This window comes from Ranitomeya imitator, chromosome 3 (genome assembly GCF_032444005.1).
Source record: "Ranitomeya imitator isolate aRanImi1 chromosome 3, aRanImi1.pri, whole genome shotgun sequence".
Lineage (NCBI taxonomy): Eukaryota > Metazoa > Chordata > Amphibia > Anura > Dendrobatidae > Ranitomeya > Ranitomeya imitator.
Genome location: NC_091284.1, coordinates 743,994,701 through 744,018,501, shown reverse-complemented (window position 1 = coordinate 744,018,501; position 23,801 = coordinate 743,994,701). Strand labels below are relative to the sequence as shown.

General features: G+C 45.0%; 1 protein-coding gene across 1 annotated transcript in view; it reads right to left on the bottom strand.

The window, feature by feature from the left end:
- Positions 1–23,801, bottom strand: part of MRPS31 (mitochondrial ribosomal protein S31) — a 78,902-nt gene that overhangs the window by 43,207 nt on the left and 11,894 nt on the right. Inside the window, exon 4 of the mRNA XM_069758911.1 lies at positions 15,625–15,723. Within this exon, the coding sequence (XP_069615012.1) occupies positions 15,625–15,723 (99 nt within the window). The remainder of the gene's footprint in view (positions 1–15,624; positions 15,724–23,801) is intronic.

The following is a 23,801-nucleotide window of genomic DNA, read 5'->3' as shown; positions in this document are numbered from 1 at the left end:
TGGACCACAGAGTGAAGGCAAAATGGCCAACAAGTTCTATCCATCTCTGGGAACTCTTTCAAGATTGTTGAAAGACCATTCCCGGTGACCACCTCTTGAAGCTCATCAAGAGAATGCCAAGAGTGTGCAAAGCAGTCATCAAAGCAAAAGGTGGCTACTTTGAAGAACCTAGAATATAAGACATAACAAAAAAGTGTGAAACAACTGAAATTAAGTATATAATTCAACGTGTTAATTCATAGTTTTGATGCCTTCAGTGTGAATGTACAATTTTCATAGTCATGAAAATACAGAAAAATCTTTAAATGAGGAAGTGTGTCCAAACTTTTGGTTTGTACTGTACATACATACAGGCCCCCTTGGCGAGATTTGAACCCAGAACCCCAGTGCTGCAATGCTAACCACTGAGCCACCGTGCTGCCCTTATAGTCCTTTCTCCAGGAGCAAACTTACGGTAATATACAGAAAAGGCTCAATCCCACCAGTCTCTGTATCCCTTTCAGCCCAAGCTTCAGTAGCTTCTTCCAGCACCAAACAGAAGTGTTCAACTCTGGGCACAGTTCATACTGAACAGGCTGCATCTTACACACAGTTCTCTGCAGCTCCAACAAACAGAACGCTCAGCTTTCCTAGCTGACTCATGCAGTCTCCATTCAGACGGATAATAGTATGTAAGTCTCCCTGATATAGGTCACATTTTGACTGGTCACTCACCAACAGCACACTTGACTCTGCTTAATTTCAAGCAGACTATAATGTCTTCAAAGAGAGATTTGTAGTTCAAATTCTGCGCTGCCGCTAAGATGAATTTCAGGAGAGTATAGTTGATTCACAGTGGTTTTATTCAATGCGTTTCAGGGGTCTCATGCCCCCTTCATCAGGAAATACCACTAATTTCCAGCAGACTGACACACCTAGTGACCAAAGGGCCTAGTTCTTAGTTGAAGCTAGCCAAGTGCATCTAAGGGCAGCACGGTGGCGCAGTGGTTAGCAATCCACCTGGGTTCTAATCCCACCCAGGACAACATCTGCAAAGAGTTTGTATGTTCTCTCCGTGTTTGCGTGGGTTTCCTCCGGGCACTCCGGTTTCCTCCCACATTCCAAAGACATACTGATAGGGATTCTAGATTGCGAGCCCCATCGGGGACAGCGATGATAATGTGTGCAAAACTGTAAAGCGCTGCGGAATATGTTAGCGCTATATAAAAACACCATGGTTACTTACTGGTAGCCGGTTTTTCCGGAGCCCATGACAGCACACCTGAGAGAGGGGATCCGCCCAGTCAGGACAGGAAACCTACTGAAATAAAAGGGCGGTACCTCTCCCTCGCTTCAGTTGGTTTTCCAGAGCATGAGAGGCCTCTTTGGTTAGTATACATGGTAATCCACCACCACATTATAATAATAACAAAAAACACCCAACTAAAAGTGCGCACCCAAGGGTGAAAAAAAAGAAGGGAGGGAATATACAGGTGCTGTCATGGGCTCCGGAAAAACCGGCTACCAGTAAGTAACCATGGTGTTTTCCCGTCTCCCATGACAGCACACCTGAGAGATTTTTGGAGAAAGGAACACCTTAGGGAGGGACCACCGCTTCCAGCACCCTTCTACCAAAGGTAAGGTCAGTCGAGGAGGATAGATTCAGTCGGTAGTGCTTAAAAAAGGTAGATGGTGAGGACCAGGTAGCAGCCTTACATATTTGATCAAGCGATACCTCTGCTTTTTCTGCCCAGGAAGTAGCCACGGCCCTGGTGGAGTGTGCCTTGATGCCCTCAGGGATCGGAACGCCACAAGCAGTATAGGATAAGCTAATGGCCTCTCTAATCCACCTGGCAATAGTACCTTTAGATACCCCATGACCTTTCCTGCTACCCTGGAAAGCTACGAACAGAGACTGATCCTTCCTCCACTGACTAGTTAAGGATATGTACTGTAACATAGACCTTCTTACATCAAGAGTGTGAAACCTCTCCTCACCTGGATTTTTTGGATTAACACAAAAAGAGGGTAACACAATTTCCTGACTCCTATGAAATTTAAGGACTACTTTAGGCAGGTAAGCCGGGTCTGGTCTTAGGACCACCCTGTCGTCATATATCTGAGTGTATGGGGGACAAATGGACAGGGCTTGCAAATCGCTCACTCTACGTGCGGACGTCAAGGCTACCAATAGCACTGTTTTTAGAGTGAGAAATTTAATTGATAATTCTTGCAAGGGTTCAAACGGTTTCTTAGTTAGAGCGTCTAACACGAGATTTAAATCCCAAGGAGGAATTTTTTGAATTACTACCGGTCTAGACCTACTACATGACCTAATGAAACGGGCCACCCATTTATTGGAAGCTAAATTGCAATGGTATAAAGCTCCTAACGCTGACACTTGGACCTTGAGTGTATTGGTAGCCAGGCCTAACTGTAAGCCTGCTTGAAGAAACTCCAAGATAGCACCCACAGGAGGCTCGTCCGACAAAGGTTGTCCTAGAAACTCTAGAAACCTCTTCCATGTCCTACCATAAATTTTTGATGTAATTGGCTTCCTGCTTTTCAACAGGGTGGAAACTAACCCTGGCGAGAATCCCTGTCTGCTCAGTAATGCCCTCTCAAATTCCAGGCTGCCAGATGGAAGCCCTTCACTTGAGAGTGGCATACTGGACCTTGGGTAAGCAGGTCCGGGACCTCTGGTAGGATCCATGGATCGGTTACCGACATTTGTCTCAGGAGAGAGAACCATGGCCTTTTCGGCCAGAATGGAGCAATCAGAATCACCCTTGCCTGCTCCGTCCTGATCTTCCTCACTACAACCGGAATTAATGCTATTGGTGGAAACACATAAGCGAGGCTGAACTCCCACGGTATTCGGAGGGCATCTACTGCAACCGGGTTCCCCCTCGGGTCTAGCGAACAGAACCTGTTCACCTTCCTGTTGTGAAGCGTGGCAAACAAGTCTATTACCGGTTCTCCCCAGGCCTGCACTATTTGTTGGAATACCCTGGGATTCAGTGACCATTCTCCTTGTCTTAGCTTTTTTCGACTTAAGTAGTCCGCCTTCGTGTTTTCGACCCCCTTTATGTGTAGAGAAGTGAGAGACAGTAGGTGAGATTCTGCTAACTGAAGGAGCGCCGATGTTGCCTTCATGAGTGAATAGGATCTCGTTCCCCCCTGATGGTTGATATAGGCTACCACCGCGTAATTGTCGGACATTACTCTGGTATGGCGACCCTGAAGAATTGGAAGGAAATGTTTTACTGCCCTTTCTACAGCCCATAACTCTTTTATATTGGATGTTTGATGTTTTTCTGTATGGGACCAGGACCCCTGGACGGAAAGGGACCTCAGATGTGCACCCCATCCTGTGCCACTCGCGTCTGTTGTGATCACGTCCTCTATTGGAGTCAGCCACTGAACCCCTGAGCTCAAGTGATCCCTTACTGACCACCAGGTTAGGGAATCTCTGACGCGCATTGAGAGATGAATTTTTCCCTCTAAATGCCCTTTTAACAACCTCTGTGTTGACAGGACCTCCCACTGTAATTGCCTCAGGTGAAGTTGTGCCCATTTTACAGCGGGAATACAGGATGTTAGTGACCCTAACAGGGACATCGCCTTCCTTAGTGTCATCACAGGTTGATGTATTGCCAATTCTACAAGACTTTGAATTTTGAGAATTTTGTTCTCTGGCAGGAGACAGAGTTGACGCGTGGAATCCAGATTCAACCCCAGGAAGGATTGAACCTTCACTGGTGTTAATCTCGACTTGGCGACATTTACCTCCCAACCTAATATGGCTAGGGTCGTAGTCACTTCTTTTACTTGTGCAAGACAGTGATCCACTGATCTGCCTATTATTAGGAAGTCGTCTAGGTACGGGACGATGACTATGTCCCGGGAACGGAGGAAGGACATAACCTCTGACATCAGTTTTGTAAATATCCTTGGCGCTATTGATAGACCAAATGGAAGGGCGGCATATTGGTAGTGTTTGAGCTGACCCTGGACAAACACTGCCACCCTCAGGAATTTTTGATAGTCTTGATGAATTGGGACATGGTAGTACGCGTCCTTTAAGTCTATAGCTGCCATGAAGCAGTCTGGAAACAGCATCTTTATCGCTGAGCTTACCGACTCCATCTTGAAGGAGTAATTTTTTATTGACCGATTTAGTTTTTTTAGGTTGACAATAGTCCTTAGTGAGCCATCTGGTTTTCGTATTAAGAAGAGAGGAGAATAAAACCCTTCTCCTTCCTCTACTTTTGGAACTTCTACTAGGACCTTTTTTAGAACTAGCCCCAATACCTCTGTTTCCAGAGCTAGCTGTTCTTCTGGAAGTTTCCTGCATGGTGTTAACACAAAAGTCTCTCGAGGTAGATGAATAAATTTTATTTTTAGTCCGTCGTTGACAACATCCAACGCCCATCGACTGGGGGAGATATTTAACCAGGCATGAAGATAGTAAGAAAGCCTTCCCCCTACTTCTGGCATGGCGTCATTTGGGGGGGGGCTTTTTTGTGGATGTGGAGGGGCCCTTAAACATGTACCCTGATCCTTTCCTATCCCTATAATCCCAGTTTCTTCTATCTCCTGGGGGGCGACCTCTATTGAATTTTCCCCTCCGAAAATAAGGCCGTCTGATATCTACTGGGAAACGGGGAAAACCTTTCTTCTTGTCGCCAGCCTTTTCTAAAATGTCCTCTAGTTTCTGACCGAAGAGGAATTTGCCGTCGCACGGGATGGAACAGAGTCTATTTTTTGAGGGTAAGTCCCCTGGGCACCCTTTCAACCACAAGGCACGTCTTGCCGCGTTCGACAATCCTGCTGCCCTAGCTGCAAGTCTTACAGAGTCGGCTGAGGAATCCGCTATAAAGGCCGCTGCTCCTTGTGTCATTGCCATATTGGCTATGATTTCATCTCTCGGCACTCTAGACTTTAACTGATCTTCTAATTGTTGCAGCCAGACTATAAGGGAGCGGGCAACACATGTACTAGCTATTGCCGGCTTTAATCCTCCTGCGGCTGCCTCCCAGGTATGTTTTAAAAAAGCATCAGCCTTTTTGTCTAGAGGGTCTCGAAGGACACCTGCATCCTCCAAGGGTAGGGAAGATCTTTTAGAAGATCTGGCCACTGCACCATCAATTTTAGGGGCCTTATCCCATATTTCTGAATCCTTATCATCAAAAGGATAACGTCTCTTGGAGGCTGAGGGAAGACTACCCGACTTTTCTGGCTTTTTCCACTCCTTTTCTATAAGGTTTTTAACTCTATTATTTACAGGGAAGGTACGCTTCCTCTTCTCCTCCAAACCACCAAACATAACGTCCTCTACTGATCTGGACTCCTTCTCGTCCTTAAGGCCCATTGTAGCCCTAACAGATTTAACCAGTTTATCTGTATTTTCAGTCAGGAAGCATGGTCTGCCCCCAACGTCACTATCTGAAGAGGAGCCAGAGACCACAGAAGAGGATGAACCGGGAGACAGAGGTCCTTCTTGATATTCCTCATCAGATTGAGGGGTATCAGAATCTGGAACAGTCTCTAAGACCTTGCTCTTCTTTTTAAGGGCTGATTTTAAAGACCCTTTAACCTCTGCTCTAATCATGGCTCTGAGGCTAGTGGTAAAGTCAGGGGATTCATCCTGAATAGTTTTTTGAATGCAGTCTGCACAGAGGCTTTTCTGCCATTGGACTGCTAGCGGGGTTTTGCAGAGGGCACATTCTTTGTTCTTGGTTTTAGCACTAGACTTCCTCGGCGCCTGATAAGTAAGCAGAGATATGACGCCCATTAACACCATGTGACATTCACGAAGATCACTCACCACCCGCTGACACTCAAGGGTACCGGCTTTTGAGGCTGATCTGGAGTACGGACAACGTCCCTCCTAGAAGCTGAGGAGTCCTGCGATTTCCGATCCGGACGACTGCTGCTTCTCCTCCTAGTATGCTGGTGAGCAGACATGGCACCTGATAAGTTCTCCTGCTGCTGCTGCGGCTGTGGTGATGACTGATTTGAGTGTTGCTCAGTACAGTCCTCCATAGCTGAGCTCTGTACGTACGAGCACTTTTCTTGTGGATCCACACCCTTTTAAGGGGTAATCCACACTGCTCACCGCCTCTTCCGGTACTCTTTTTTGGCCCCTCCCCCACCTCTGCGCCCACCGGAGACCGCCAGGGGATTCCTGAGACGCCATCTTGGATCCGGCGCGCAGCAGCGACGTCACGAGGCCACGCCTACTCCCAGCGTGCCCCGCGCGCATCACCGCCGCGCACCCGGAAATCAGAGCAGGCGGCAGCAGAGGAGGAAGAGAGCGGCGTGACAGCCGCAGAAGAGCCCCAGGACTCCGGACCGCGCTGCCAACGCCCGCACGTGCGCTAAGGCCCCAGGACCTGCGAACGGCGCTTCCACCACCTGAAGGCCGGCTTACAGGCATTCTGCCTGTTCTTCCAGAGCCGGGACAGGAGTGGGTGAGTGGAATCTTCAATCAACGTACCGCCGTACATTCAGTACAAGGGTTCCCCTCAGGACAGGAAACCCAACTGAAGCGAGGGAGAGGTACCGCCCTTTTATTTCAGTAGGTTTCCTGTCCTGACTGGGCGGATCCCCTCTCTCAGGTGTGCTGTCATGGGAGACGGGAAAATAAAGATTATTATTATTATTATCTAAGTAAGTCATTGTTAGTATTTAACCAAGTCCTTTTTGGCTTGGCTTTGCTAAATCCCCCCCTCCCACAATTAAAGCTGGGAGCTGGGCACCATCTTCCAATACATAGAGCCTACAGATCACACATGCAATGTTCTGCCGCCTGCACATCACACACGCATATTCTGCCGCCTGCACGTCCAGCACACAGGCTCTACTATATGCATATTACAAAGACTCTCACTGCCTACTATATGCAGTCAGTCTAGTACTACAAGAAAACATACAGTTAAAGTCCATATATTTTTGGACAGAGACAACATTTTTCTAATTTTGGTTATAGACATTACCACAATGAATTTTAAACAAAACAATTCAGATGCAGTTGAAGTTCAGACTTTCAGCTTTCATTTGAGGGTATCCACATTAAAATTGGATGACCGCATGTTTACTTCACAGCAGAACCTTCCAAATGCAAGCACAACACCTCAAATCAACTCCAGGCCTTTTATCTGCCTAATTGAGAATGACATAAGAAGGGATTGCCCACACCTGTCCATGAAATACCCTTGGAGTCAATTGTCCAATTACTTTTGGTCCCTTTAAAAACAGGGTGGCGCATGTTAAGGAGCTGAAACTCCTAAACCCTTCATCCAATTTTAATGTGGATACCCTCAAATGAAAGCTGAAAGTCTGAACTTCAACTGCATCTGAATTGTTTTGTTTAAAATTCATTGTGGTAATGTCTATAACCAAAATTAGAAAAATGTTGTCTCTGTCCAGATATATACGGACTTAACTGTACAACACTTTCACCGGCACCATACTCCTCTCCTGATACACAGCCTCTGCTACACATGCACTGACGCTGGTCTGTGCTCAGTACACTACATCCTCATCTCTAGCCTATACAGTGAAATTAAATTTATTGTTTACATCATGTGACCTTGTTACCATAGCTGACTACTGGCGGCATACCGGACTACTGGGTGCTACAGCTTTAGTCCATAAGTCCCTGAACAAAGGAAAATGTAGACCAATAACAATAGCATCCAACAAGTCATTGACCACTCCCACTTGGCGGAACAGGGAGCCACAGTCTGAGCGTATGTCAACCTGGGCCAAGGGATAGTTCTTGGCGTCTCCAGATGCACCTTACATCCACCCCTTTCGCATAGGCTAGAACATGTGGAAGTGTGGCCCTTACCAGGGTCAACAAACTCCCTGAATCCCAAAAGTCCAGTCATATGAACACAGTTCACAGCCACCTGGCATCCCGGAGGTCCCTCACCAGAATGCAGAATAGCACAGGGTAGGAGAAGTAGGCGAGTTATTTATTCTACTGTCACAACGCTTGTCCCACAGCTCCGGTATTGTTTCTTACTATACAGTTCCTCGCTCAGTTGAGATACAGGTCGCAGGAGCTGCATTTCTTCAGACTGAAGCCCGTCCCGACACATGATTAGGGCGGCCTGCTGTTTGAATTATGTGTCGTGCCATTTTATTACACTTTTGGAGATCTGCAAGTTCCTTGGGGCTTGTGGGCATTAGTTTACACATTGCTCTCATAAGGTGCAGAATTGAAATAGGTTTGACGTCAGGACTGGGGCTGAGCCAAGCAACACCTTAATTATTTTCTTTTTCAGCCGGATATGGATTTGCTGGTGTACCTGGGATCATTGTACCATTGCTTGACCCAGTTTAGGCAAAGCTTTAACTTTTGTATAGATGTCCTCAAATTTGGCGTAGAATACTTTATTATATAAAGGAGTTTGTTGTCAACTCAATGGCGGCCAGGTGCCCAGGTTTCAGCAGAAAGACCTGGCTATTTATTGCTTGCGTTGAGAAACACGTGATGGTGTCTCCACGGCTTTTCTACATGCATTTGCATATTTCCCATAAGAGATGGGAGCAGTGTTCTGGATCACTGCGTTGAGAAAAACGTGATGGTGTCTCCGCGGTGTTGGATGTTTTGATCTCCCCGAGGTCATTCATCCCTATGTTTATATGCTGTTTATGGACTTTACCATTATGGCCAAACATGAACACCTTAGACTCATCTGTTCAAAGGACATTGTTCTGGAAATTATTGTATATTTGTTCATATATAACTTTGCAAACTTTAGACATGCTGCCATGTTTTTTTTTTTTTTTTTTTTTTTTTTTTTAGAAAGAACAGGCTCTCTCCCGTAAACCTTTCCAAACAAGCGACACTTGTTCAGTCTTCGTCTGATTGTACGGTCATGAACTTGAATCTTTTGAGTCTGGGCTGTAGATCATCGGGTTTATTTACAATTTCTCTTAAGCATTGCATGCTATGACCTTGGGGTGAATTTTCTGGAACACCCACTTCTGGTAAGATTATCGTCAACTGCTTGAATGTTTTCCACTGTGAATAACCTTTCCCACTGTGCGTTGATGGTCTCCAAATTGTATGGAAACTGCCTAATCACCCTTTTCCAAATTGTGGAGCAGCCACAGCTTGTTCTCTGACATCACTGCTGATGTCGCTCTTCTTTGGCAAATTGCCCAAAAGTCTGAAACTGGAGTAGAATTTGTGGCATCGAAAACATTGGCAGACTTGATGAAATTAAAGGGGAGCGTAGCCATGCTCCCCACCCCGCCACGTCTCCTCCCCATCTCCTCCCATTTTAGCGGAGTTGGTTCTAAGTGGCGTAAAAGCTTTAAAAAGTCACAACAATTTTGTGCAACATCACGCTGTGCAAACATTGGAACATTTTAACGCTCTTCCAACACTTTTGTGACATACAGTATCTCATAAGTGAGTACACCCCTCACATTTTTGGAAATATTTTTTATCTTTTCATGGGACAACTCTGAAGATATGACCGTTTGATACAATGTAAAGTAGTCAGTGTACAGCTTGTATAAGTGTAAATTTGGTGTGCCCTCTAAATAAGTCAACAAACACACAGCCATTAAGGTGTAAACCACTGGCAACGAAAGTGAGTACACCCCTAAGTGAAAGTGGACAAATTATGCCCAATTAGCCATTTTTCCTCGCCAGTGTAAAGTGACTCACTAGTGTGGAGGTCTTTAGAGGGCACACCAAATGTACACTGTTATACATGCTGTACGCTGATTACATTACTTTGTACATTTATCATATGTTGTCCATAAAGTGAGTAACTGGCACTTCATACCATGGGATGCAAATAAATTCAGACTTACATAACAGTAACCGAGAAAGAGAACCAGAAAATTAAATATAAAACCAAAATTGTATTAATCAGAATTAAAATAACACATAAAGGAATCTCAATAGCAGAGATTCCAGAAGGAGGGGGGCATGCTATTCTGTATGGTACATAAAGAGTTAATATATGATATTCGTGTGCTCAAGCCAAGCAAAATATAAATCCAGCTGATACAGGGTGCCTGCCTGTGGAATATTTGTGGTCTACAAAAAATTAATCACTAGACAGTCAAAGTGAATAACCAAATCCTAAATATATCAAATGTAAAATACATGTAGAGTATAAAAATATATAGTAGAATATAGAGCAGAACGGCACTAGAGCTAAGACGTCTTCAAACAAGTAGGACTGGTAGTGGACAGCTGTGTAATAAGGCGTCACAATCATTAAGGGTACTGGTGCTCAGCATAGAATCCAGCAAGTAATCCATATGCAATAAGAACTACCCGGACCCGTCGAAGCACCTGTGTGTGCGAAACGGCCGTCGTCCGTACTCCTATACCGCACCCTCTCCCATACCTGATGTCCAGACGGATGTAATCTCTATTTTTTCTTCAATAAAGATCACAATCTTCACAGCCAAGTCGGGGTGAGTGCCGCATTATTCTCTTCTTTCTTATTGCATAAAAATATATAGACCATATATAGCCTACTAGTTTATCCAAGGCAGTGACACAAGTACCCATGAAAGATCAGAAAGGAGTGTCCGACGAACAATAAATGGATAATTAGAAAAATAGCAGGGTACGATACCCAACTACGGAGCTGGAGCACAAAGTGTGGATAGATGGCACTTCCCCCTCACCCCCAACGTACGTTTCGCAGTCGTTTCAACCAGGGGCGTGTACTAGATTAATCTAATTTTTGTTATATCCACTTTACAGTGCAGTATAGGTAGAAGTTATTCTCATAATCTATTAATCTGAAATATTGCTGTTGATCTTATTCTCAACAGTAGGTTTAGGATTCATTACTGTGGGATTACTAGTCTGATATTTCCTCCTTTACATTGATTTTATGCTGTCAGGGTAGGTGCACAAGTTGCAGATTTGCCTGCAGAATTTTCTGCTCAGAACCTGCACCTCTTGGTAGAAAACGCAGGTAAAAATCTGAGCGTTTTTGACGGGGATTTGTATGCGTTTTTGTAACCTAAAGATCTTATTATTCAAAAAATAAAAAAATAAAATTGTGATGTAATTTCTTTGACCAATCTCTTATTTTACATACTCCATGGAAGAATAGTGTTTACACACACACACACACACACACACACACACACACAGACATACAGAGATAGAAAAAAAATGGTACATAAATAAAGACACACACACACAAAATCTGCAAGCGATATCTTTAATATATAAAAAAAAAAATGGCATGGGCTCCAGTACAATTTTCTGCGCCAGAGAGGGAAACCTGACGGCCGGGGGCCAATATTTTTAGCCAGGGAAGGGGTTAATACCCATGGAGCTTCCCAGGCTATGAATATCAGCCCACAGTTGTATAATTAGCCTTAACTGGCTATTAAAATAGAGGGACCCCCCAAAACATGACGTGGGGTCCTCATATAATTTATAGCCAGAAAGACTACACAGACAGCTTCGGGCTGATATTCATAGCCTGGAAAGGGGCCATGGATATTGCCCCCCCCCCCCCGGCTTATAATACCAGCTGCCCCAGAATTGGCACATCTGTACGATATGCCAATTCTGGCACTTAGCCTATCTATTCCCACTGCCCTGTAGGGGCAGGGTTAATGTCACGGTTGATTGTAAGGTGACATTAAGCCTGGTTAAAAATGGAGAGGTGTTAATAAGATGTCTATCCATTATTAATCCTATAATTATTAATCTGTTAAAAAAAAAAAGCCAGAAAAAAGTATTTTAATGAAAAAACAGTACACATTTTTTCATAATTTTTATTCCATGCCTAATCCAATCGAAGCCATCGATCACCTGTAAAAAATAAAAAAAACAAGCAAACACAAATACTCCCTGTTCCGACGTAGCCCCTCTTTAATAACGAGTGTCCCATGATGATCTCCCCGATGACACACTGACCGGAGATAACCCTCCCGCAGTGTAGCATCGGAGTTCACTTTACAGCACTACAGCCGTGAGAAAATTCTCACGCTGTAGTGCCGCAAGTGACAGGTGAAGTCAGGTGACCTGTTGGCGGCGGAGTGATGCAGTGCGGAGGATTATCTCCGTCATTGTATCACCAGAGCCCCTAGAGAGCGGTCGCATCTGCTGTCCACGGATGTGATTAGTAGTCCCATCGGATGATGCCTGCCTACACACAGACACACACACAGCCCCGCACACAGACACCGGCACACACACATACACGCAGATCCCCACACACACAGACACGCACACCGCCCACACACTTCCCTCCTCCCGATCTGCAGCGTTTCTCGAACCCACAACCGCAGATCTTTTTTTACATCTGCGGTTTGGCCTGCCTCAATTGAAGTCAATGGGTGCAGAAACGCTGCAGATCCGCAAAAAGAATTGACATGCTGCGGAAAATATTTTCACAGTCTTCCATGGTTTCTAATGTCTTAGAAATAAAAGCTCCATGTTGCCCCCCCTTCACCCCAGGCATAAGAAGAATAAGGGAGACGGGTGCCACATGCAGTATACAAATAATAATTGTCAGAAATTCCTGTAGCATCTGTAATATTGGTGTCGTTCAAAAGTACAACCAATCCTGCAAAAATGCAAGCCCTCATACGGCTATACTGATGGAAAAATAAAAAACGTATGGCTCTTGGAATAAGGGGGAAGAAAAAAAAAAAAAAAAAAAAAAAAAAGACTGAAAATGGCCATGCAAAGGAGCTAAAAACCACTGTCCTTGGCAGCACATTGTGCAATCATGACGTGCTGCGGAGAACAAGGATACTCTCTGCGCACTTGGGCTATTAAAGGACGGCAGATAGGCTGGCATGTAGCCAACTGGCGGTTTTTTAATGGCCGTGGTCATTAGTGTAAATCCATTGTTGCAGAGCCGCTACCTGTAACGGAGCAGACGCTAGATATTCCTCTCTCAGAAATGGCAAAAAAAGCAAATTCAAAGATCAGATTATTGATGAACGAGCAAATAGGTTTACGCTTTGTATAAATCCCCGTATCCGGAGAAGCATCACAGGATTTCTCTTTGAACTAAAACCAACATGTCTGACTGCATAAAATAGGATTTACGTCCTCTTAATTTAGGCGTTAAATGAATTTTCATGCAAATGATGGCACTTGGCCCCCTGCTGTGTGACACATAAGAGCAGCGACACTAGGCTGATCGTCCGCCGGCCATAATCCCGGAGCTATGGAGGGGTCACGCTTATCACTGCCACAGAACCTCTTTGTTTATCCAGACAGAGAAGTTCTGCAGCCACTTACAGATCAGCCTTGAGTATTATTGTGCCACATTGGCAATTATTTACTTTCCCAACTCCTGTGAACACAGTAATCTCTGTCTATCTCACGCCTCACACTACAGAAGAGCCTGAAGGACAAGGCTGTCTGTGTCTTATAATTAGCTGCGACAGGTTAGAAGGGAGAAAACCCAAACATTATACCATACCCACCACTGAGAATCCTGTCATCTCCATTTAATGTGAGTAACTAATTAGTCTCAGTCCATAGACGCCACTGCGAGGCAGGTCCTACCCCGGTGTGTGGTGTGTGACTGCCACCAACAGGCCAGGGGCAGCACTGCAGGTTCACAGACACTGGCTACATTCATAACTACCAGCTGTTCGGGACAGGTCCTACCCCGGTGTGTGGTGTGTGACTGCCACCAACAGGCCAGGGGCAGCACTGCAGGTTCACAGACACTGGCTACATTCATAACTACCAGCTGTTCGGGACAGGTCCTACCCCGGTGTGTGGTGTGTGACTGCCACCAACAGGCCAGGGGCAGCACTGCAGGTTCACAGACACTGGCTACATTCATAACTACCAGCTGTTCGGGACAGGTCCTACCCCGGTGTGTGGTGTGTGACTGCCACCAACAGGCCAGGGGCAGCACTGCAGGTTCACAGACACTGGCTACATTCATAACTACCAGCTGTTCGGGACAGGTCCTACCCCGGTGTGTGGTGTGTGACTGCCACCAACAGGCCAGGGGCAGCACTGCAGATTCACAGACACTGGCTACATTCATAACTACCAGCTGTTCGGGACAGGTCCTACCCCGGTGTGTGGTGTGTGACTGCCACCAACAGGCCAGGGGCAGCACTGCAGATTCACAGACACTGGCTACATTCATAACTACCAGCTGTTCGGGACAGGTCCTACCCCGGTGTGTGGTGTGTGACTGCCACCAACAGGCCAGGGGCAGCACTGCAGATTCACAGACACTGGCTACATTCATAACTACCAGCTGTTTGGGGCAGGTCCTACCCCGGTGTGTGGTGTGTGACTGCCACCAACAGGCCAGGGGCAGCACTGCAGATTCACAGACACTGGCTACATTCATAACTACCAGCTGTTCGGGACAGGTCCTACCCCGGTGTGTGGTGTGTGACTGCCACCAACAGGCCAGGGGCAGCACTGCAGATTCACAGACACTGGCTACATTCATAACTACCAGCTGTTCGGGACAGGTCCTACCCCGGTGTGTGGTGTGTGACTGCCACCAACAGGCCAGGGGCAGCACTGCAGGTTCAGAGACACTGGCTACATTCATAACTACCAGCTGCTGAGCGCCACTCATAAGAATCAGACAAGACAGAAGTGTTATCAAAAAGCAACTCTTCTGCCTTCTCTCCTGTGTACTCAGTTGTCAGACAACCAAGATTTCCCATTAAATGACCCGATAGCACTGGCAGCATCATAACTGTACAATGGCCCAGGTTTATATACTGGGATCGCCTAACATATACACACTAATAGTGGATAGGTGGAGTCCTCAGGTGTCTAATATTTTACCTATCCCTTAAGGGAATAAATATTATTAAGTAATGTGTATAAAGGGGTTCTCTGCACAATACGTATACTTCCTACTTACCTATGGACAGTCATGGGGTTAAACCCATAAAATACAGCAGGATTTGTGAACCTGCAGATAATCAGTGGAGGCAGCGCTCTATTCACTGGTGGTGGGCAACGTCACCACTCTCCCCCCAGGCTGACAGCACGGGACCAGAATGCAGGGGCGAGTATGCCATCTTGTACCGATTTACTTTCATGGCTGCCCCTAGTGAATTTCACCCATTGAGCTGACAACCATCGGCCTCCTTATACCTTTTATTAATAATCACAGTTATACCCAAAACGCTAAATATTTGTGCTAAAAGGTGATATTAACCCCTCCCTGCCTTGTGCAGTCATGGAGTGCGGTCAGTCATTGCTACAGCTTGGCTGGGATCTGGTCCACAGCGGCGTTCCTGACCCTCCAGAATATCCAAAGAGAGGAGTCCGTCTGCTCCTCACCCCTTAGATATCAATCACTCCACTGTAGGTGATACTAGCGCCCATGTTCTCCCCGACTGGTCTGCTACGCACAGGCAGGGAGGATTTAACATCGTTTTTTCAACACACACATGTAACATTTAGGTATGACACATTAATTATTGGTGGATAAATCGCTTCTAATAAGGCCAGTATTGTACATCAGTATATCCTGAGCAAATACTCCACGTGTGAACACAGTCTCATTCCTAGAGGTATTGTGAGCCCCAATGGGTACAGTGATGATAAAGTGCTGTGGATTTAATGCTTCTGTATAAGAGAGTAAAATAAATACATGTATAAACTTGTTCCTTGTCACTTACTTTTTGGAGGCCTCCCTCATGAACCCTCGCTCTTCAGCTGACATTTGCTTGCTGGTTTTGAGCGATTGTTTTTTCACCTTCATCCCGGAGATGACTTTACTGCAAGACAAACAATAAATGGGACGATAAGCAGAAGTGAACAAGCAGACAACAATGTCCATGAAACATTCCTGTATGACTACAACTACAGAATCTGCCCCACCGTGGAGAGGTGAGAAGTGTTGGCACCCTTGAAATTGTTCCCAAAAAAAATATTATTATTTGTTCCAGAAAATTAATGCAATGACACGCTTAGTAAAAGACATGTTTATTTCCTTTGTGTATATTTGAACAACACCAAAGAGAAAAAAAGGCAAATTGGACATCATTTCACACAAAACCCCCCAAACGGTCCAGAAAAAATTGTTGTCACCTTTCCAAAATTGTGGGTAAGCAACTTTGTTTCAAGCATGTGATGCTCATACAAACTCACTTGTGGCAAGTAACATGACTGTTGATACTTTTCCTCACTATGGGATTTTGATTGCTTAGATAATACACTGCTTTTCTTCGGTCTTGCAGTGACCGATGTTAGACCCTCAGCTGTGTTGGCAACCCATGATCACCACAACCACCTCACGGAAACAGAGGAAGAAGTTGCCTTATGTAACTCAACTAACCCACTTCGGTGTCACAGTCAATATTGACTGCAGCATCTGAGGGGTTTCTCGCCTACTTGGAAAGAACATTTTTCTGAAAAGGGTTGCTGCAGCCGTTGGATGCATTGGTTGGTGGTGGGTATGGTTAAAGGTGGGGAGTGAGAAATAAGTACACTGCTGATACAATATTGCTCAATTTCTTGATATTTTATTTTTATTTTTTTTGGCCAGGATCCACCACATAATATAAACAAGCCCTGTAATGTGCACTCAGCCCCTGCTTGAAGACTGGCTGATACTGCATATAAATATCATTAAGAAAATGGTAAAAATCCATTTCAACAGACCACAGCCTGCCTACACATATACCAGTCCTACCAGGAGCAGCATATAGAAGAGATCCGGACAATATTTCAAGTACTTTTTTCCTTATTTTTCTTATTTGCCATCCATATGGATTCGCTTATATGGCAAGGTACAACAAAACCCACACAAAATGTTACTGAACGCTGAAATCTGCCATGAGATAGCTTGACGTATAATTCACAAGCACAAAATAAACCTCCAGTAATGGCAATATCAGAAATTCAAAGTAATAAAAAATGATTTATAGCTGTGGAGCACTACTGCCCCCAAGTGGTGAAAATAAGACTTCATGCATTTTCTGCTCCCTAGACATGAGCGAGCACTAAAACACTTTTCTGCTCGTTACTGAGACCAAACGATTCCTAGTGCTTTGATGCTCGTTTTGAGTAATGAGTAATAAGCCAAGCAGTTTTCCAGCAGACCTTACAAGGAGGTCTGAGAGCAGTGAAAATGTTGAAATGGATGGAAAAAGTGGTAAATGGAAGGAGAACAGCGTGGGGAAGACCCCTGGAAGCATCTCTGACTCCCAGATCACTGCTGAGAACAATGGTGTCACACTTTTACTCCACTTTAAGAAGTGACAATAAAACATTCAAAAATTTGAGTTTACAGGAAAAAAAAAAAAAAAATTAAGGCTAGGTTCACATTGCGTTAGTGGGTGTCCGCTAACAGAATCCATTACATGGCTAAATTGGCGCAATTAACGCTATGTAACGGATCCATTAGCGCACCCATTGACTGCAATGTGCTAACGGATTGTAACGCATCGCTAAACGTATGCCTTTTTCGGCATGCGTCAGCGATGTGCCGTTAGTTTCGGACGGACCTCGAACGCTGCTTGCAGCGTTCAGGGTCCGTTCTTCGCTAGCGCAGATCGGGCATCTGCGCTAGCGGGATTGCCAAACGCAATCCTTTTTGGACATTGCGTTAGCGCAATCCGTTATACTTATATTTAGCATATCCGCTAAACGGATTGCACTAACGCAATGTGAACCTAGCCTTAGAAACATTTTCCCTACATAATGACTTGCCTAGAAGGCAAAGTGTAAGAAGGATTAAAAAAATATTTAATTTAAATAAACAAAAATGGAATTTTATAAAAAAAAAATTTGGAAATGTCAGTGTAATTTATGAAGAAAGCAAGAAATGTCCAAAATTAGGAACTCAGATACACCTTGTATTAGAGATAAAAGAGGGCCTCATACACAGTCTGTTCAAATTGTCATGTACAGGTACTCCTAGACTCATAAAGGCTATGCACTAAGTGCAAATCCTGCCAAACATTACAAGCAGGGTCATCCATACAGCCTTGAAGGCACCAACTGTAGAGACTCATTTAATTATTGTGAAGAAAGTGTAGCTGTGCTACGCCTACACTCATAAAAGCTCAGCACACGGTATAAAGCCTGCCAAAAATTACAAGCAGGGTTATCCATACACACTTGAAAGCACCAACTGGTGTGCCTCATTGAAAGAAAATTAAGAAAGTGTAGTTGTGGTACTTCTACACAAAAAGTGCAAAGCCAGGAAAAAATTATAAGGAGGGTCATCCAGTCATCCATACAGTCATGGCCAAAATTTTTGAGAATGACACCAAAATTATAATTTCACATGATCTGCTGCCCTCTGGTTTTTATTAGTGTTTGTCTGATGTTTATATCACATACAGAAATATAATTGCAATCATATTAGGAGTACCAATAGGTTATATTGACAGAATGGTTAATGCAGCAAGTCAATATTTGCAGTGTTGACCTTTCTTCTTCAAGACCTCTGCAATTCTCCCTGGCATGCTCTCAATCAACTTCTGGACCAAATCCTGACTGATAGCAGTCCATTCTTGCATAATCAGTGCTTGCATTTTGCCAGAATTTGTTGGTTTTTGTTTGTCCACCCGTCTCTTGATGATTGACCACAAGTTCTCAATGGGATTAAGATCTGGGGAGTTTCCAGGCCATGGACCCAAAATCTCTATGTTTTGTTCCATGAGCCATTTAGTTATCACCTTTGCTTTATGGCAAGGTGCTCCATCATGCTGGAAAAGGCATTGTTGGGCGCCAAACTGCTCTTGGACGGTTGGGAGAAGTTGCTCTTGGAGGAAATTCTGGTACCATTCTTTATTCATGGCTGTGTTTTTAGGCAAGACTGTGAGTGAGCCGATTCCCTTGGCTGAGAAGCAACCCCACACATGAATGGTTTCAGGATGCTTTACAGTTGGCATGAGACAAGACTGGTGGTAGCGCTCACCTCTTCTTCTCCGAATAAGCTGTTTTCCAGATGTCCCAAACAATTGAAAAGGGGATTCATCAGAGAAAATGACTTTGCCCCAGTCCTCAGCAGTCCACTCCCTGTACCTTTTGCAGAATATCAGTCGGTCCCCGATGTTTTTTCTGGAGAGAAGTGGCTTCTTTGCTGCCCTCCTTGAAACCAGGCCTTTCTCAAAGAGTCTCCGCCTCACAGTGCATGCAGAAGCACTCACACCAGCCTGCTGCCATTCCTGAGCAAGCTCGGCACTGCTGGTAGTCCGATCCCGCAGCTGAAAGTTTTAAGATATGGTCCTGGTGCTTGCTGGTCTTTCTTGGGCGCCCTGGAGCCTTTTTGACAACAATGGAAGCTCTCTCCTTGAAGTTCTTGATGATGCGATAGATTGTTGACTGAGGTGCAATCTTTATAGCTGCGATACTCTTCCCTGTTAGGCCATTTTTGTGCAGTGCAATGATGGCTGCACGTGTTTCTTTAGAGATAACCATGGTTAACTGAAGATAAAACAATGATACCAAGCACCAGCCTCCTTTTAAAGTGCCCAGTGATGTCATTCTTACTTAATCATGACTGATTGATCGCCAGCCCTGTCCTCATCAACACCCACACCTGTGTTAATGGATCAATCACTAAAACGATGTTAGCTGCTCCTTTTAAGGCAGGACTGCAATGATGTTGAAATGTGTTTTGGGGGTTAAAGTTCATTTTCTGGGCAAATATTGACTTTGCAAGTACAGTAATTGCTGTTAAGCTGATCACTCTGACATTCAGGAGTATATGCAAATTGCCATTAGAAAAAAAATGAAGCAGTAGACTTTGGAAAAATTAATATTTGTCTCATTCTCAAAATTTTTGTCCATGACTGTAGACTCTAGAAGGCAACAACTGGCGGCCTCATTCAAATATTGAATATTACAAACTTTTTGTGCTGTTGTCATCTAGTGATGTTGAAAAGTCGGATCTAATCCGGTCTTTGTTCCTTTTTATCGCAGTGAACTTGTCAGCATTCTCTGCTGACAGGCAAAAGCGCCAGTCCGTTGTGACCCCCTTTATGGAACTAAAAACTGCTCAGACAAGAAGCTAGCAGCAGTGCAAAACAACACCTCCAAGGCATAGAGGGACAGCTCATGCCAGCTCCTGTTCCTCCTCAATGTTACACAATCCGCGCTGAGCAGATGAGATGAGGCTGGGCAGGATAGTATCTCTCTGTTGCATGTCTTCCTCCATCCCCACCTGCTTCGCATGCAAAGTCTTGGAGAACCGCACAAATGTCAGTAATCCATACCCACTCTTCAGTTGATATGTGCGGGGGCTGACCAGAATAAGGACAGGCATGTTGGAGCTGGCATTCCACAACTGACCTCTGGTGCTTATAAAGCCTTGCATACATGTGCATTGTAGAGTTCCAGCACATGGTGACGTCGCACACCAGCTTCACAGCTGCCAACAGGTTACGGCCATTATCACACGTGACCATGCATTGTTGTAGGATCAGAGGAGAGACCCACAAATCTGTCTGCTCTGATATTCCTTTCAACAACTCTGCCATGGTGTGCGGTTTGTCTCCTAGACAAATGAGCTTCAGTAGAGCCTGTTGCCTCTTTGTTGAGACAGTGCTGCAGAGCTTCCAGCTGATGTGGACGACGTGCTCTCAGATACCACATAACAGATGGAAGATGAGGAGGAGCAGGAGGGGGTACAGAAACTGCTGTAGGAGGTGGAGGAAACCCCGAAATAAGTAGGGCAGGCAACCCTCGGCGTCGGTAGCACGTGACGGGCCAAGGTGGGATTCAACCCCAGCCTTCATAATATTCACCTAGTGTGCCGTCAGGGAAATGTAGCGTGCCTGGCCACAAGAGCTTGTCCAGGTGTCAATCTTTAAGTGGGCAATGCCAGTAACTTTATTGATGAGGGCACAGGTGATGTTCCTGGACACACGGTGGTACAAGGCAGGGACGCCACACTGGGAAAAAAAAGTGACAGCTGGGATTGAGTACCTTGGGATGCCTACGAGTCGGCTGAAACCCTTGATGTCAACAAACCTAAACTGCTTTGGACCTATAGGAGGATGGAAAAGTTTTCTTTCTTTCCAAAGCCTGGTGGTAGGGACAGCCAAACGCTGTGCTGGGGCAAGGCTTTGGAAGGGCCTGATGATGGAGCGTCAGAATGTGCAAGGATAGGTGCAGAGCGGGAGGTATCTGTGCCAATGTCAGACAGGGGCTATCTTGGGCTATCTGCACAAAAGCTGTTCTACCCTGTATGCACACATGGATTTTTCCTCTCTGAACCCTGTTCACACAGGTTATATACAGATGATCAGGTTTTTAAATACATCAGATAGGGATTGCATACATTAGTTAGGACTGCTCTGATAAGGGTATACCGTGAAGATTGGTAGAGCAGCTTAGTATACATTTTTTGCAAAAAACGTATCAACCAAATACCCTGTTTTTTACATCTTTTACTAGCACTTGCGGATTACTGCAACATTTTTTCAAACTGAGTGTTTTTGGTTTTACTATTCTCTTTTGTGTCTTCAGGGGACTGGGAAGAAGAACTTAGAACGGGTAAGAGGCAGTGGTGCCATTCGCTAGCACTGCTGATACCAATCATGAACCCAATCGTTCGTCCCAGAGTCGGGTGCTTAGATGACATGCCCCTGATCAGGCTGGTGGTGGTTAGGTGCTTAGTGGTCAGGTCTGTTGTGAATTCAGCTTTCGGGCTCCCTCCGATGGTTGTAGAGGGTAATGCAGTTGTGCCTGGACTGCAGGATTGGACAGGTGTATCTACTAATTGCAAGACTGACTGGGGTATATAGCTTTGCAGGACTCTTTAGTCCCTGCCAGTTGTCCATTGTTTTTGGAGGATTCACATCCCTTCTGGTCTCTCCTGTTCGCTGTGCTTTTCTTCAAAGATAAGTCCTGGCTTTGTTTTTGCTGTCCACCTGCTGTGGACCTTATAGTTCTGTGCATTTCCATGTTTTGTCTTGTCCAGCTTTGTCTGTGAAGTATTTTTTGCAGCCTTGCTGTGTCTCTGGAGATGCAGATATACCCTCCATGTCTTTAGTCAGATGTGGTGTTTTGTATTTTCTGTGGTGGATATTTTCTAGTGTTTTAATACTGACCGCATAGTTCTCTGTTCTTTTCTTTCTGTTTAGCTAGTATGGCTTCCTATGCTAAATCCTGATTTCATGTCTGCGTGTGTTTTTTCCCCTCTCCTCTCACAGTCAATATTTGTGGGGGCTGTCTGTCCTTTGGGGATTTTCTCTGAGGCAAGATAGGTTTCCTGTTTCTGTCTTTAGGGGTAGTTAGTCTCTTAGGCTGTGTCGAGGGGTCTAGGGAGTGTTAGGTACCCCCCACGGCTACTTCTAGTTGCGCTGCTAGGTTCAGGATTTGCGGTCAGTACAGGTGCCACCTTCTCCAGAGTACGTCTCATGCTGCTCCAAGGCCACCAGATCATAACACAGGTCCCTGCTGATCGTGGCATGGCACAGGTTGCAAATGACCATTTTAATTAAGCTATTTAATAAAGTCCCAGACTGGGGAACACCTAACTCTTTGACAGAGTAATTCATGAGCGTAGATGCTCTGTGGAACAGTTGCCCGCCTTCTCAGTCTCTTCCCCCACTGTCTATTCCTGCCTGCTTCAGTGCTACTGATCTCTCCCCCTCAGCGCTGCTGGCCTCGCTCTGCATGCCAGATTCCCAGGTTGGGCTGGCGACTTCGTCAACCACCACCTTGTCTTCCACCGCCGCACCCTGGTCCTTCTGACTTGACAAACTGACTTAGTGGCAACTGTGTCTCATCGTTATCTACCTCCTTAGACAAAATTTGTCATTCCTCACCGTCATTTTCTTGTGGCTGCTCTAAGTTTTGTGCAATTACTAAACAGCATGTTCTACTGTCCCTCTTGGAACATGCAGGGAAAGAGGCCACAATCAAGAAGTGATATTGTAAAGAGCTCCTAGTATTGTCCAAGCGTGGGATCACTGGTCTACCAGGACTTAACATGGTGGAATAAAGGAGGATCAGGATGAAGATGAAGTGATCCAGACTGTTGGCAGGTGAGAATGGACAGCGGGGAAGACTGGGTGGTGCTGGCAAGCATGTTGGAAGCATTTATATGGAAGCAAATGTCATAGGTACACAAACAACAAAGCTTTATTAAATACTAATTAAAACACTTTCTTTTTTATAAAAATATACCGTCCAAAAATGGAAATACACATGCAAAATAAAACTGCAGATGTGCAGATCATGCATCACAACCATTGAAGTATATATAAAATCAGTATGCAGAGGGGGTTAAATAACCTTTAAACAGTGGATTAATAAGCAAAGTAGTGCAAATTGTCATTAAAGATCAATCCATAATCAATAGTACATATCTCTACTTGTAGGGGTCTCCGTACCCAGTATTGTAGTAAACATGGACTGATACAAAAAATGAACAATAAATAAAGTGTTTAGTGCTGTATAAGCTTACATAGCTGCCAGTGAACAGTTAATAGTAATCAAGATATGGCTGTGCACAAAAGGCTTACCAGCAAGCCATGGCCCACATTTAATGCATATTAAGGGTGGAGAAAATGGAGGTAATACATAACCTGCACGTGCAGTCCTGAAGGCCCCAGGGCCTCAAGTGATAGTAGAGTATCACCGCGCACGTTCGCTCATCCCTACTGATGGCCAGTCTCTGAATTATTTGGTCTCTAACATGCATTAAGGCTAGTTCACGCCTTTTGAACCGTGAAAGTCTGTACTCAGAATCCTCTGTGGCCCCATAGACTTGAGGCTCCCTGAGGATACCCATCCATTTCTACAAAAAGTCACAAAGAAACTCCAGCATAAAATGCATAATATCCCCAAGCACAGAGTGGTAACCACTACCAGAAGCCATTATAGCTTCACA